General features: G+C 43.8%; 1 protein-coding gene across 1 annotated transcript in view; it reads right to left on the bottom strand.

Moving 5' to 3' along the window:
- Positions 1–14,276, bottom strand: part of LOC128912274 (unconventional myosin-X-like) — an 88,092-nt gene that overhangs the window by 52,585 nt on the left and 21,231 nt on the right. Inside the window, exons 7-15 of the mRNA XM_054207756.1 lie at positions 13,243–13,256; positions 12,512–12,596; positions 10,765–10,868; positions 9,340–9,469; positions 8,398–8,516; positions 4,445–4,591; positions 3,615–3,715; positions 1,332–1,398; positions 785–877 (exon numbers count right to left, since the gene is read on the bottom strand). Of these exons, the coding sequence (XP_054063731.1) occupies positions 785–877; positions 1,332–1,398; positions 3,615–3,715; positions 4,445–4,591; positions 8,398–8,516; positions 9,340–9,469; positions 10,765–10,868; positions 12,512–12,596; positions 13,243–13,256 (860 nt within the window). The remainder of the gene's footprint in view (positions 1–784; positions 878–1,331; positions 1,399–3,614; positions 3,716–4,444; positions 4,592–8,397; positions 8,517–9,339; positions 9,470–10,764; positions 10,869–12,511; positions 12,597–13,242; positions 13,257–14,276) is intronic.

Here is a 14,276-nt window from a genome sequence, read left to right as displayed (position 1 = left end):
TAAACCACGACATTGTGTTTTCAGGCTTGGATGAAGCCTGAATTGGATGACTAGGAAACATATTAGCTGACAATGTTCTTACTAAGCAGTAAATTATTCCATAATTCCCTGCTACAGGGTTTAATTTTCTTTGTTTTCAGTCTATTTACTATTAAGAACAGAGTGTTGGCTGCACCAGAGACAGGGTAAGAGATTGCTATGGTGATCTCACTGTGGTTTCTGTGTCCCCAGGATAACTTTCTGACCTGCATGAAAAAGCCCTTCTACTCCTGTGTCCAGAATACAAGGAAGAGAAGGAAAGAATTTAATTAATTAGGAACAATGAGAGTGCTTTCATTAAAAGTCATGAGGCAAAAGCTATCCCCAGCCCCAGGAGACAGAGATTTGACATGCTCTGGAGCAGACTCCTGTGAGTCAGCTGGCAGGAGAAACTCATGCAGACTGTGCAGCCGCATCCTGTGCCTGGGGTGCTGCCTCATGTCCCGTCGCAGAGCAGCAGAACCTGACCTGAACCCATGCTACAAATTCAAATATCCTCTACCCACAGCCTGTGGAATGCACCCTCCCTCTTTCTATGTGCGCAAGAAGCTATTTGCAGGTTTCTTCACGTATAACTTTTGTTCAGTGCAGCCTTATTAAACACTCGCAGGTTCGGGCCTAAGGCATTTCAAATTTCCTGCACAAAGCACGTATTTTACATCAACAAAGCCTTCACTTTCAGTTTTGAAATGCTGATGGGGCTAGCATACTGATCATTTGCCTGCCGGGTTATTTTCTTACTTACCATATGCTGGCTGTGAAGTTTTTCCAGAAGGGTGTTGTCTGTGCCTTTGGGGAATCGACTCTCTTCATTCACCAACGCCAGTAGACCCAGTTTCTACAGCCAGACAAGAGACAGGCTTTTACAGTCAGCTAAAGCTCTAACTACACAGTACCATGCCAAGAACGGGAGATCCGGACAGCAAGCACACTGACCAATAACCCCTGAGTTACACCCAGAAAAGCTCGAGCTGAAGCAGAAAATCAATGCATTCAGGAAGCAGAACATAAGTGGAGATTATTTATTAAAAAAATCACATTAAGGTTTTACTTTAATGCTGCTCCCTGTCAAAAACTATGACACCCTCCCTAAGCTTACTGTCAACACTGAGCAGAGATCTGCTTTCTTGAGCTGGGATATGGCTAGAACAGCTCATACTTTTTCCAGGACATGTTGGGAAGTGTATCTAAGCAACTACCTGTTTTTAAAATCAGAAGACCCCAGGGAAGGTCTCAAGGCAATCAGCAGTTCTAGTTGTGATCCCTGGAAACTGTCACAGATAACTGCTCACCTTCTCGATAAGGTCCAGGCACTCTGCATTATCCATCCAGTCAATGGCTTCCCAGTTTATCCCTTCCCTGAGAGTCAAGAACAAACAGAAGAAAGATGTGAAATGCAGGATCCAACCCCCTGAAGTACAGAAGAACAGAAACAGCTGAGCATGGCAGCTGTCTAAGAACTCAAAACAATGTGCCGGAATTGGGTTTTGCCATGGCTGAGGAAAAAGAATCGGACACACAATGCACTGTTAACATAAGGAGATGGAAGTAGGAAATGGCCTTTCTTATCCATCCTGGTGATTTAGACTGATACATCTTACAGACATTGAGCAAATTCCACACCAAACTCTAAGAAATTGTAGTTGCTCTCAGTTGCTTTTTCAGGAGTGATGAGCATCAGCTGAAGCAGTGGTGATGACGGACAGTTTGCTACACAGCTTCAAGAGTCAACTGCTGACCCACCAATCTGGAAAGCAGGTCTGAAGCACATCTGCCAGAAGACTGAACCACAATTCATAGGTCCATCAGAAGAAGAGACAGGAGCAACTTTTCAGGGAGAGTTTTGAAGGGGTTGACACACATAAGCTTTGGCCTGACACACAGGGGACCTACAGGGTGGTCCTGCATCTTTCAGAACGGGAGCTGATGTAGGTACAGCAGTGCAATAAATATGTTTTGAAAATCATCTATGATATTCTGTAAATCTGTGATGAATGTGTTTCTCCCTGCCCCCTCCCGCCTTATCATCTTTTTATACTCCCATAATACAGGCTGTTTCTGTTTTCAGAATTCAGAGAAGCCTGGGAATAACTCTTGCTCGGGAATACAAGGAAGACTACAGGCTAAGTGTGAAGCTACTTACTGACATTCTGATACAGCCACCTTCCACGTGAAGGGTAACGTTTTGTCTACAAACCCTTCAGCCTAGGCTTCATACTTTCAGGTTCAAAGCATTCAGAAACCTGTGGGCAATAGTTGGGAGCAACAAACTGGAATAATTTCTGACATATGCAAAGAACTATCTAACCCCCACAGAAAACAGAATATCTTATCCATTTAATGACAAAAAAATATCAGTTCATGGTGTCTCAGATTTTTGCAACAATGGGTGCCAGATAGGTCATATAGTTTTACAAAAAGACCTCTTGGATTCCTTCTAAGAGCATGAAGTTCTTCCAGAATTGAAGGGAGCAGAGTTTTCTGAAATAAATCAAATCACAAATGAATCAAGTTGTTTCTAGTGCCACAGACCTCTTTTCTAATTGAATGACGAAATACATGGAGCTATTTACTAAACCTGAGGAAGCAGAGCTGATACTGTGAAAGATGAGCTTTAATCACATCACCCTAGAATAACTTCATGAGTAGTCAACGATAAAATTCTCTTGTTCTTTCCAAAGTTCAGCCACAGAACTTACACTCCTACATAATCATGAGGAAAAAATCTTTTGTCACGATGATACCATTCTTAACACAAGCTTCCTGCAATGGTGGAATTGGCCTGAGAAGTGAGTGCATAAATAGCCTTGCAGTTTTGTAATCTTTAGAATTTCATGAATTGCCTATTCAACTGTCTCCCTTTACAAGGCTGCTCTCATTTGCCCTCACTGACCCTATTCAATTGCTTCATTCACAAACATAAAGGCTTCTGTTTCAGAGCAAGAACTGAAGTATTTGTCTAGCAGCCTTCTCTAGAAGCGGAAATACTCTAGAACATCCCAGGTACTTCGCAAAATACAATCCAATATGAAGCTCACAGAAGAGAAACAGCTGTGCAGAAGGCCCCACGCTCTTTAAGCTCAGGAAGCAGCCTGATGTAAATCTCCTTGCTGAGGAAAAGAGACATTTTCACAGCATAGGAACTCTAGGACAGAAAAGAGCTGTTGGATATCTATTCATCTATCTTAAGGGACTTTATTTTTTGGACACCAAGATTCCATCTGCATAACACCACCACTACCTTTGGTAAATCATTGCTCAAGTCAGTAATAAGGCCAGCGATCAAGTGTTCTAATTGCTTAAAGCCCAAGATATCCCTATTCAGCTGAGAGACAGAAGGGAATCTGGACTTTCTAAATACTACAGGGCAGAAAGTTTTTGCTTGAAGACAAGTGACCTATGCTGGCAAAGCACATGGAAGGTGCTTGCAGAGACACATCCACAGTCAGGGTTGCACTAAGGCCCAGCTGCCTGTCCTGCTTTAGTGGTAGGGACTGGAGAGCACAAAGGAGGAATGATGTCCTCCGTTCTACCACCCGTGAAAGCAATAGAGGGCCACTCCCTCCATTTGTCACCTGTTGTACTCCAGCTGCTCCAAAGAGAAGATGTGTTTGTTGAAATATTCCTGGAGTTTCTCGTTTGCATAGTTAATGTTAAACTGCTCAAAACGATTCACCTGTAAGAAGAAACAAAGATGATAAAACTTTACATTATTTTCCCTGGGCTCTAAAAGAACGTGTAACAGTGATGGGGAAGGTGGCAGGCTGGAATAAAGCCAGAGAGCGTAGAGGCAAGGGGTGTCAGATGGACATGAGGAGGATAGTACGGGGAGATCCAGTAGGAGAGCAGCTTTTGTAGCTCATGCAAGGTTAATTCAGTAGGCCTAAGTGGTAGTAAAAAATGCTAAAGACAATCACATTTCTCTTTTTCTTAGGAAGAAAGAAATGTAATTCCCTAAGCGTTAGGTCACTGGGCTTTCTCTTCTGTGAAATATCTGAGCAGTTACTATATGGCTGCTCAACATACATGCCTTATCAGTTGCAACCAGAAGCATTATGCACAGGATTCTCGACACAAGGCAAAACAGATGTAAACAAAACAAACAATGTGCACATAGGAGTTGGACATTTGATTTGTATACAAGTCACAAATTCAATATTATCTATCACAGCACATCTGTTTAGGATCTGTGTCACAAACCAGACCTTGAACATCAGCCTACGTGAATACAGGTGTCAAAAATGGACAGCTAAATATATCTTGCTGCTCCCAGAGGGAAGCGACAGTGGAGAAATCCCAGAATGCCCTATGCTAACCTAAACAGGATACAATCCTACCAAAACTCCTTCCTATATGCACTGACATCTCCAAAACCAACCCACCCTGCAAAAGACAAAATCCTGACCTGAAAGTTCTCGAAGCCAAAGATATCCAGGATGCCCACAGACTTAAAGTTTTCCTTGCCTTTGATCTTCGTATTAATCTTGCTAATGAGCCATGAAAAACACTGGGAATACAGCGCCATAGAGAGGGAGTCCCTGGAGTCAGCTGCCTGTAAATGCAGAGAGAAAAAATGAGTCACAGGGAGAAGAGAAGGCATAAGGGGCACCACAGATCTCTATGGGACTTCAGGTTCCTCCACTCCTCTTTAGATGTCTCAGCCTCTGTACTGCTTGTGCATGCTGTAGTATTTATATGTACAGTCAACATTCAAGTTCGCAAACAGCCCAGCCACCACAGATGTGCCATGTCTGACCTTTGGGTAACTGAACTTGAGAAGCTGAATGAAGTAGCAAAATCCTTGACATCTTTTGAAACGAGTGCTGGGGCAGGGAAGGTCACAAAATACCTCATGACTAAGCCCGCACCAGTCATTTGCATCACCTGAGCCAAGATTTGCAGTGACAGGCAAGGTATCTCGGTTCAGTACTCCTAGTAGAGCTGTCAAATGGGTGTCCACGCAGTTTTTCAAAAACTGGTAGGGCAGAATTTAATAGAGTAGTCTATCACCAAGTTAGCCTCAAAAATCACCTCTCCCAAACTTTCCTGCAAACAGCATTATCTTATTGGAAGACGGGATAGGCCGGCCAGGATACATGCCCCAGAAAAACATGGGTTGAGAGACCTTTCTGGAGCTGACCCAACATACCGTGTGTCATAACCAAGTGTCAGATGTGGAAAAAATAACTTAAATTGTCGATCGCTAACAGGCAGTAAATAATAGGGTGTATGTAAGCGTGTGGATGAATGTCCGAAATTGAACTTTTGAAATCTCAAGCAAAAGCCTGCTGCTGGATAGCTGTAACGGGAATGGGCTGGTTGTAAGTTTTGATAACACTTGGACTAAACAAAAGTGGCATGCCCGAAAACTTCCAATTAATCAAAAGACATGAGACAGAACCACAAAGTAAGAAATTAAGAGGCTGATCACATGCTGTCCTGCACATACACTATTTAGACTACAAAACCAGGGTTTATGGTTCTGGAAAGAAGAGGAGGCCAAAAATAAAGGTTCCCAAAAAGAAGGCATGATCCCAGAGAGTAGAAAAAAGAGACAGGAAAGAAGGTGGAAAAGATCTTGACTGGAAGAAAGATGCTGGAAGTGGGGAAAGATCCCAGAGATCAGAGACATGTGGAGACAAATGTCAGGGTATGCCCAAGGACCTTGGCTGGTAGTTCGTGAGACTCATAAGGAGCTACACAACATGATCAAACACAACTTTCTGCCCAGTCCTCCTGGACAAGCAGCAATCTCCCTCCTGGGAAAAGCTGACATCTAGTGAACATAATTCTGAGGGGTGCATGAGCAAGTGTGTGAAATAATCAAGTAGGGTAAAAGCTATAATCTTCTAATTTCATAAATAAACTGCAGCATCTAGATCAACTACAGGTTGTCTCGCCTCTGACACCAGGGTAATTCCTTCAGCAGGCCTGACAGCAATGACAGACATCTTCTAAATGCACCTTCATCCTCTTTAGTTTTACAAGCCTGAATAACATGACCTCTCCTGTCCTGCTTTGCTGATGGCACAGGCCAGCTGCCTCCGAATCCTCCCAGCCCCTCTCAGCAAGCTTCTGAGGTCCAGCCTGCAAGATTTTGCTTTTCACCCAATGTCACTGTCTTTCTCCTCCTTTCTCTTCCTGGTTAGTATCTCCTCTCCAGCAACCCAAGGCCTAAGACACATAGCAACCTCCCTTCTCCACAGAAGAGAACATTTCAAAGCATGGGCACACGCGCCTTTTCTGGGTATTTCTTCTCGCCATCAGATAAACTGTCTTATTAGTTGGGACTGAGAATGCCCTCAAGGCCATGGCTCTGCAGTGTCTCTGGCCACACAGTAAGTTGGACTCATTTTCCAGGAACAGGACCTCCCCGTCCAGCTGTAAGCAAAGCCGCTTTCCCCACAATATGGCTCAAATGAGATTCTGAAAGGATCCTTTCATCCTCCCAGCTTTGCCCGCCTTCAGGCCAGTTCATCCATTCAGCCCACTGAAATGTCAAAGCTCAGACGGGCAACGAGCCTGTTACACAATGAGAAATCCCTGGCAGCTCTATCAATGTGTTCCTGCAACAACGAGTGGGAATAGGTGGGCACAGTACATGAGGGCTTAAGCAGTACACGAGGGCTGAAGCAGGAATAGGTGGGCACAGTCCATGAGGGCTGAAGCGGGAACAGTCTTTACAGGCCCAGTGTTCGGTGCAACAGGCTCACCTAGTGAAAACAGCTAAGTAGCAGCATCCACTTGCTATACCAATTTTCTTGCAGCCTTAGTACTTCCCCGGGCTGCAAGCAGTAAACATGAGGTTGAACATGCACAAATGTCAGGAATAGCTATACTATCGGGGAAAGCTCTGTTCAGGGAGACACTAAATGCTACAACTGCGCGCTGTTGCTCTGGATTGCATGGAGTGTCTCTCTGGCATTACTTGTTATCCAGCCTTTTGCACTGATACAGAAAGGTGTGGCTTATTTACGACAGACAGATGAGAAAAGAAGCTGTGGTACTGGGTACTGAGGATATCTACCACAGACTATAGGCTGAAAAATAATTTTCACAGAATTTCATTGCAAAGAAAGGTCACAAACTATGAAAAAAAAAGATACCATTTCTTAAGGGCAAAGCTTAGTTTGTGATACACTAAGCAGGTGTGTTTGCAGCAAGAAAAGAAGGACCTACTCTGCTGTAATGAGCACTGCTGAGACTTCAGCTTGAATATGGTGTCCAGTTACAGGCACTCCACTTCTTGAAAGATGTGGGAAAACAGAGACAGATGAAGAAGAAGAGATTTAGAAAATTACTTACAAGGAAACACTGAAGGAACTGGATTGTTTAGCTTAGAAAAGAGAACACCGCGTGAAAAACTTCACAGAAGCGGAAGCTTATAAGGTGGACAGCTGGGATGTCAAAGGTAATCTAAATACGAGGAAAATCTTTTCAGCTCCAGACTCCACTGCAGCTAAGAGCAGGATACTTAAAGAGGCTGTGAAATTCCTTCCATGGGAAATCTGAAGGAAAGTTAGACAGTCACAGAACGCCTAGTAACTCTGGTTTCTCTGCCAACGTAGAGGTTGGATTGATAAGGCTCTGCAGTCTGTGCCAGCACAAGATTTCCATTACAAATGTTCATTTTGCTATAACATTATGCTTCTTCCACCATAGTAATATTGCTCGTTGTTTCCCAGAGTCTTGCATTTTACCCACGAGAGAAGATTTTCTACAGTTATCTGTGCATGGACCTAAAACACCAAGAGTGCCCTCAAGTGATCGGCAACACCACAAGTTAAAGTTAGCAGGCACAATACTGTGATGAACCAAAGAGAAATGTAATAGATAACCAGGACTGCCTCCAGCACACAGTACAAGTTCAGAAGATGAGAACTACATATCAGTTCATTTGTCCTCTTTGCGGTTGTATGGATACACAAAGAAGCTACTGTGGGGTAACAACCTACCATCTGCTGGATGTTTTGTGGCAACTGTGTGCAAGCTTTTATCTGTGTGCAAGCAGCATCGCAGCGTAACCTGGGAGTTCTGCAAGGTAAAAGCATGCACACGTGAATTACCACAAAGCATCTGGTGTACCTTCTGCATGACACAAGTACAACCAATTCCTGGTGAGTGAAAGTGACTTAAAACCGGCATTGTCATTTGCAAATGAACTCCCTTGTAAAGCCTAAAAAGCAGAGTCAACATTGGGACGTGAACTACCAACAAGGGCAATATACTTGAGGACACAGCTGAGCACCAAGGGGGTGTAACAGGAAACCCTAAACTTGAATGGATGATAGGAGGGGGAGACAGAGGGCCTGGAAATGCAGAAGTGGCAGAAGCAGGAGCGTACACTAGGACACTTACCTGCTCCACAGTGAGAGGGGAGCTGATCTCTTCCCCACGCAGAATCATGGACCTCTGCGTCAGTACTTCAGATAGCTGGAAGGCGTCTAAGCCCAGGAGGTCACTGGCAATGTTCAGCACTAATAACAAAGGAGGACACACTTTTTTCTCCTGCATGGATCCCCATCACTCATGGGGGATCCATATTCTGTAGCTCAGTGAGGAAATCCCAGGGTCTCCTACAAGGCAAGTGCCTAAGCCCCACCACAAAACACACTCCCCTTTACTTAATTCTCTTAAAATCACATATCCAGTGTGAGGCAGGGTCAGCACCTGTTATGGGCCACAGTCAGACACTCATATAAGTCAGCCTTTCTGCTGACAACAGGAAGAGCAAAGCACTGTGTAAAGCTCAGCACCAGCAAAATATTTATTGAATGAGAAGATACGTTTTCCTAAAGGCACAATAGTGCAGTCTGGGCATGGGATACTAAATTTGGATGTCAAGAAGAGAGACAATTAACTTGAGACTTGAAGCAGTTGTAATATATATTTATTGCTTCTGTCTGTTTAGGGATTCACTTTACCAGACCAGCTCAGATTGGATAACTGTAACAGAGTGCATGCTAACGGATGCTTCAAAGGAAGATGTAGGAAAGCCTGTTAACAGACTACTTTTATCTCAAACTCCTCCCTGCTCCTATTTCTTACTGCTCTTTCAACACAAAAGAGAAACTATGAGACTGTGGACTCAGTCTCAGACTACCCAGGAGAACAAATGGATCGCAGGGCCACAGCCCAACAAAATCATACTGATGCTCTGGAGCCATGCATCCTGTGGCAATCCTTTTGCAGGGTTAAACTGCCCGGCACCTGCTGGCAAAGGCACTGCAGCCCAGCATAACAGAGGGAGAAAGAATGATGGAGTGAGCTTTACTGGGGGCCTTCTGGGGTCCCACTTACCTGCTTTCGTTGTAACCTGGGCCCCGCCAGCTGTCATGAATTCAACATTTCCCAGATGAAGTGTGCCAGAAAGAAGTTTGAAGATGTCTCTGATTTCTTCAGTGCTGAAGTCCACCACCTTCATGGCAGTCTATGCAAAACCATACAGCTAATGTTGGCTGTACATACAGCCACAGTACAATGGAACTACCACACTCATGCCCAGCCCGTATAACATGTAAAACTCAGAATTATAGTCACCAGGAATCAAAGTGAAATGGGATGGCACAGCCCCTGTCAGTGATCTTCACTGTCTCCCATTCTCTCCTTCATTTACGCTATCCCCACCTGAGGCAGGTGGGCATTTGCCCTATCCTCAGGTTGGACGTTGCTGTCTGTCATAGGAACATGACATGCCTGTGTGAGCGAATCCTTCCCTGAACACCGGCAGTACCGGTTACAGATGCCACTGGACTGCTTCCACATTCTGCCTTATTGTCTTCCCTGAAGGACGGATCCATGCAATATACTTAATTTACTCTGATCCATGTAACCCCCTTAATTTACCCTAGCTTAAAACAGTAGATGTATGCAGCAAGATTTAAAATCAGGCTTTCAGCACTAACTGCTAGAGGGTTAGAAACAGGTTACCAGGTAATAAGGAAATATGGCACTTTCCCTCTGTCTTAGTGCATGCATGCGAGGCAGGGTTCTTGGGGCATAAATTGACTTTGAGGTGCAGATCCTAGTTTTCAAGCATTTGGCCTTGTCAGCGTTCTAGTTCCCTTTTTACCTCCAGGCTTCTCCTCAACTGAAGTATAAATACCATGTCACCATTGAAACCTCTGCTGTACAGGAGATATTTCCTTCCCTTAAATCCCACCTAAGCAGGCGCTATTGAAATCCTAAACTGACTCCTCTCACCTTGCCTATCTGGTTTCATCTACGTTATTAAAGCCCTCAGGCCAATAACCGCTTATCAAGCAAAACATGAATTGCATATTCATCCGGTTAAACCCATAATCTCTGGTAAAGTTACAGAAATCTGTGTGGTACTTCAGAACACGCCATTTGCACAGGTGATACAAATTTACCAGCACATTTTTGGAGAACGCTACCTTCAGACCTAACTGTTCCCCTTCTAATGGTCAATGTGAGATTTCCTGCATCAGGCCATTTAGAGGGCTCCCAGGAAGCATTATGGGCTGGGGTTCATGCTCTCCAAAGTCTCCATGATTCTAAATTATTATTCATCCTTGACTGTTTCCCAAAAACACTCTTTGAGCCTTGTTTTTACCATAAACAGTTAGAGCTGAGTTTCAGTCTTGTCGAACATCAAATTTTGGCTTAGGACAAATAAATTCTGCCTGTGAGATCTAGACCCTGCAGCATGGTTAGCCCTGAGATTGTGCCCAGAAGTTCAGGAGGAGTTAGGAAAGGACTCACCATGACCTTACTGAACATCTCTACGTCATTGAGGTTCTCATCAGTCACACAACCAGACTGGTTCAAGTAGCGATAAGTCTCTGGCTCAGAGAGGGAGAGGCTCTCTGCAAAAGAGGAAAAAGAGGCAGGGAGGAGAAAGACAACAATTTATTTACCAATCAGCCTTTTCGTTTCATGATCTTGGTCCCCCAAAACAGTGTGTATGTTTACCATAGGGAGAGTTCATTTGAACAGATTCCATACCCCTCAAAAGCCACACCTAGACACTGAATGTACTGGGGAAAGGGAAGAGAAGGGTGTGTGGTAACAAAGCTTGCAGATAGTATGCAAAATGATTTAGAACAGTCAAATCCCAAGCTGCAGATTCACAGAGGAATATTTCAATACTGAATTGACACAGCAAAAAAACCCCCAGAACATGAAATTCAATCTCATGAAGTATACGGAAAAATAGTCTTAACTATACGCATACAGTAATGAACTCTAAATTAGGTATCGCCACTTGAGACAGAGTTCAGAGAGTCACAGTAAGATGTCTGAAGACATCATCTCAGTGCTGAGCAGCAGTCAAAAACTGAACACAGTTCAGTTCCTTCAATTTTAGAAGGAACACAGAACTACACATGAGAATTAGGTCTCTGTACATATCTGTAGCACAACCACATCTTAAATACTATCTGCAGGTTTGATTCCACATTTCAAAAAGGACAGAAGAGAACTAAAAAATCTATGGAGAAAGGAGACAAGGATGATCAAGAGACAGAAACACATTACAGATGGGAGAAGTGAAGTAGCCTGGCACACCAGGTTGGAAAGGAAAATGGGCAAGAATAGCAGAGATCTGCTGAAAAAAATAATCTGGTTTTTATGCTTTCCTTAAGTACTTGCTGATAACCATGGTCCCCACTATTTCCTTTTGCTTTAGATGGATGTCTGAATTGACCCACATGGCCATTACTGCATGAACGCCCTAGAACTGAAGCCCTAATTCCTTTCACTCTGTGTCAGGCCCAGTTCTTCCATTTGATTATTCTAACACACACAAAACAAAGACATAAAGAAATTCCCCAGTCCCTCAAAACCAGAGTGCAACTGTAACATGTTGCTGCCTATCTGACCTCTTCAGCAAGACCATCAGTGCTCAGCAGTGCCCGGGGCAGGTACACACAAACGTTGTTAAGGGGGTGATGCACTACAAAGAGGATTCTTCCACAGCTGCCACTTTCTCTGCAGGCCATCTTACAGACCCACCACTCCCTTGCCGATGTACAGAACTATAAACTCTTTGTTCAGATACTACACAAGTTTTCACTCTAGTCCTGCCACTACATCACTGGTCTTTCTAATTCTTATCTCTCCTATTACCTATACTGAAGGTTTGTTGTAAAAGTATTTCTGTCAGTCCAACCTTTGCAATCCTGGAACAGCTTCCATCAGCATCTGAATCAAGACTCTTCCTTTGCCTCTAGCCAGTTTCGTTACCTCATCTCTCTGTACCCCCTCTTCACTTTGCACAGACTTTTCCCTCCAACTCAGAACGCCTGAAGTGTCTTTTCTTATATAGCATTTCTGTCATCCTCAGCCTCTTTCTCTCAACTCCCCTTTCTGTTTCCATGAAATCACCATATGGCCTTCAAGAAAGTTTTAAATCAAATACCTGAAATATCCATGCTCTAGTTGACTTGTACCTGCTTCATATGCTGGACTGGAAAGAGGATAGAGACATATCCCAAAAAAATGAAATTACCTTTCTGCTCCCCACTCACACCAGCTAGCAGAGCATAAAAGATGTGATAATTCCTCTCTCCAGGGTTCTGGTGCACCACTCTGTTCTGAAATAAAGAATACAGGAGTAGCCAGTAGAAAGAGATCACACTTGTGGTTGCAAAGGCAAAGAGAGGACCAGGATACAGGTAAATCCCCAGGGCCAATGCACAAGAGGAGCAGTTTAGTGATAGTGTTGTTTAAATAAGCTCTACATCAAGATCTCATGATGTGTGGCTGTGCAACTGAGCACATACAGACTTCTCTGAACTCACTTAAGAGAGTGTGTGCACGGAGAAACTGAACCTTGTCAGCTCTGGCCCTGCTGCTCAGTGAGTTCCTGAGTCCAAAGTAAACCACATCAGAGCAGAGATATCTGTATTTGGAGTTGTACCCCCATATTCCTCTCTATGGAATTGACTTTCCAGTTATTTGTTTTCTCTCCCTTTCCCCTTGGTAAACAGCTTTTTCTTGGAGTCTCTTTGTAATGCACAGCATTTATCAAAGACAGGAGAACAGGCTCTAATAGATATAGAACAAACATTGTTCCTCCACCATCCTCTTCCTCAGTTGGGAAAGATGCAGTAGTAACACCTAAAGAGTTAATGTTTCTGTGCTGTAATGGAGGCAGCATCATCCAGGAGGAGATCTGTCACTGCCCCACCGCACTATGAGGAGGGGGGTCACCCAGCAGCCAGTAGTGGTGATACCTACCTTTTCCAGTAAATCTGAACAGCGTGTTAAGGAGAAAACATTCAAATGGCATATGGACAGACCTCCTGACAACAGGCAAAGAATCTTCTAGACACATTGGGATGAACTCTGTAACAAGCAACAAATTATCAAGGAATTGACGCTTTGGAAAGTGGACAAAGAGTAGTCCCAAACATGATCTCAGATCCTCCTTTCCACTCATTGTCCATGGAGGTATTATGTGGCAAAGAGATATTTAAAAAGGCAGGATCAGATAGACCACGGGATCTGCACAATGGTGAGGTAATTTAACAAAAGATGAGCCACATTAGGGACACCTAGCAAGATTAGAGAGGTCACTCTAATCTGAAAGTCTGTATTGCACACAGCAAGTCTTGCATCAGTTCTCATTGCTTCTGCAAGACACCACTATCTTTAATCTACCGACAACACAAAGGGCAGAGACTGAACAATCCAAGCCTGTTATTTACAACAGTAGTAAATTCATCTGGCTGCTACTCCAGCGGAAATTGGTGTGGTTTGCAGTCAGCAGCAGCTTTGAACATCAACATCAAGAAATGTAGCTAGGGCAGCTTTAGCTGCCTCATGTAGACAAAAGATATGTCATAGCCTTTGGGAGAGGGGTACATGGGCATACAGGGAAGAAAGCGGTCGTGGCACAATATAATTTCACTATATCCAGTCTTCCCCGTCCTTGTTGTCACTGGAACAGGCTCCCCAGAGAAGTGGTCACAGCACCAAGCCTGTCAGAGTTCAAGGAGCGTCTGGACGACTCTCTTAATCATATGATTTAATTTTAGGTAGGCTTGGAAGGAGCAGGGAGTTGGACTCAATGATCTTTACAGGTCCCTTCCAACTTGAGATGTTCTATGATTCTATGCTTAGGGTTCCAAGGTCTGCTGGAGATGGGCAGCGCGAAACAGGGAGTCATAATTGGCCTTTAAATTCCTGTTCTCCTCTGCATACAAACAGTGTGCAGAATATATTGATTCTTAGCTTGGTCTCACTTTTCTAAATCATGAATTCATTGGCAG

The sequence above is a fragment of the Rissa tridactyla genome, chromosome 7, assembly GCF_028500815.1.
Source record: "Rissa tridactyla isolate bRisTri1 chromosome 7, bRisTri1.patW.cur.20221130, whole genome shotgun sequence".
NCBI lineage: Eukaryota > Metazoa > Chordata > Aves > Charadriiformes > Laridae > Rissa > Rissa tridactyla.
The sequence above is the reverse complement of the archived record's forward strand: the minus strand, read 5'-3'. Positions and strand labels throughout refer to the sequence as shown.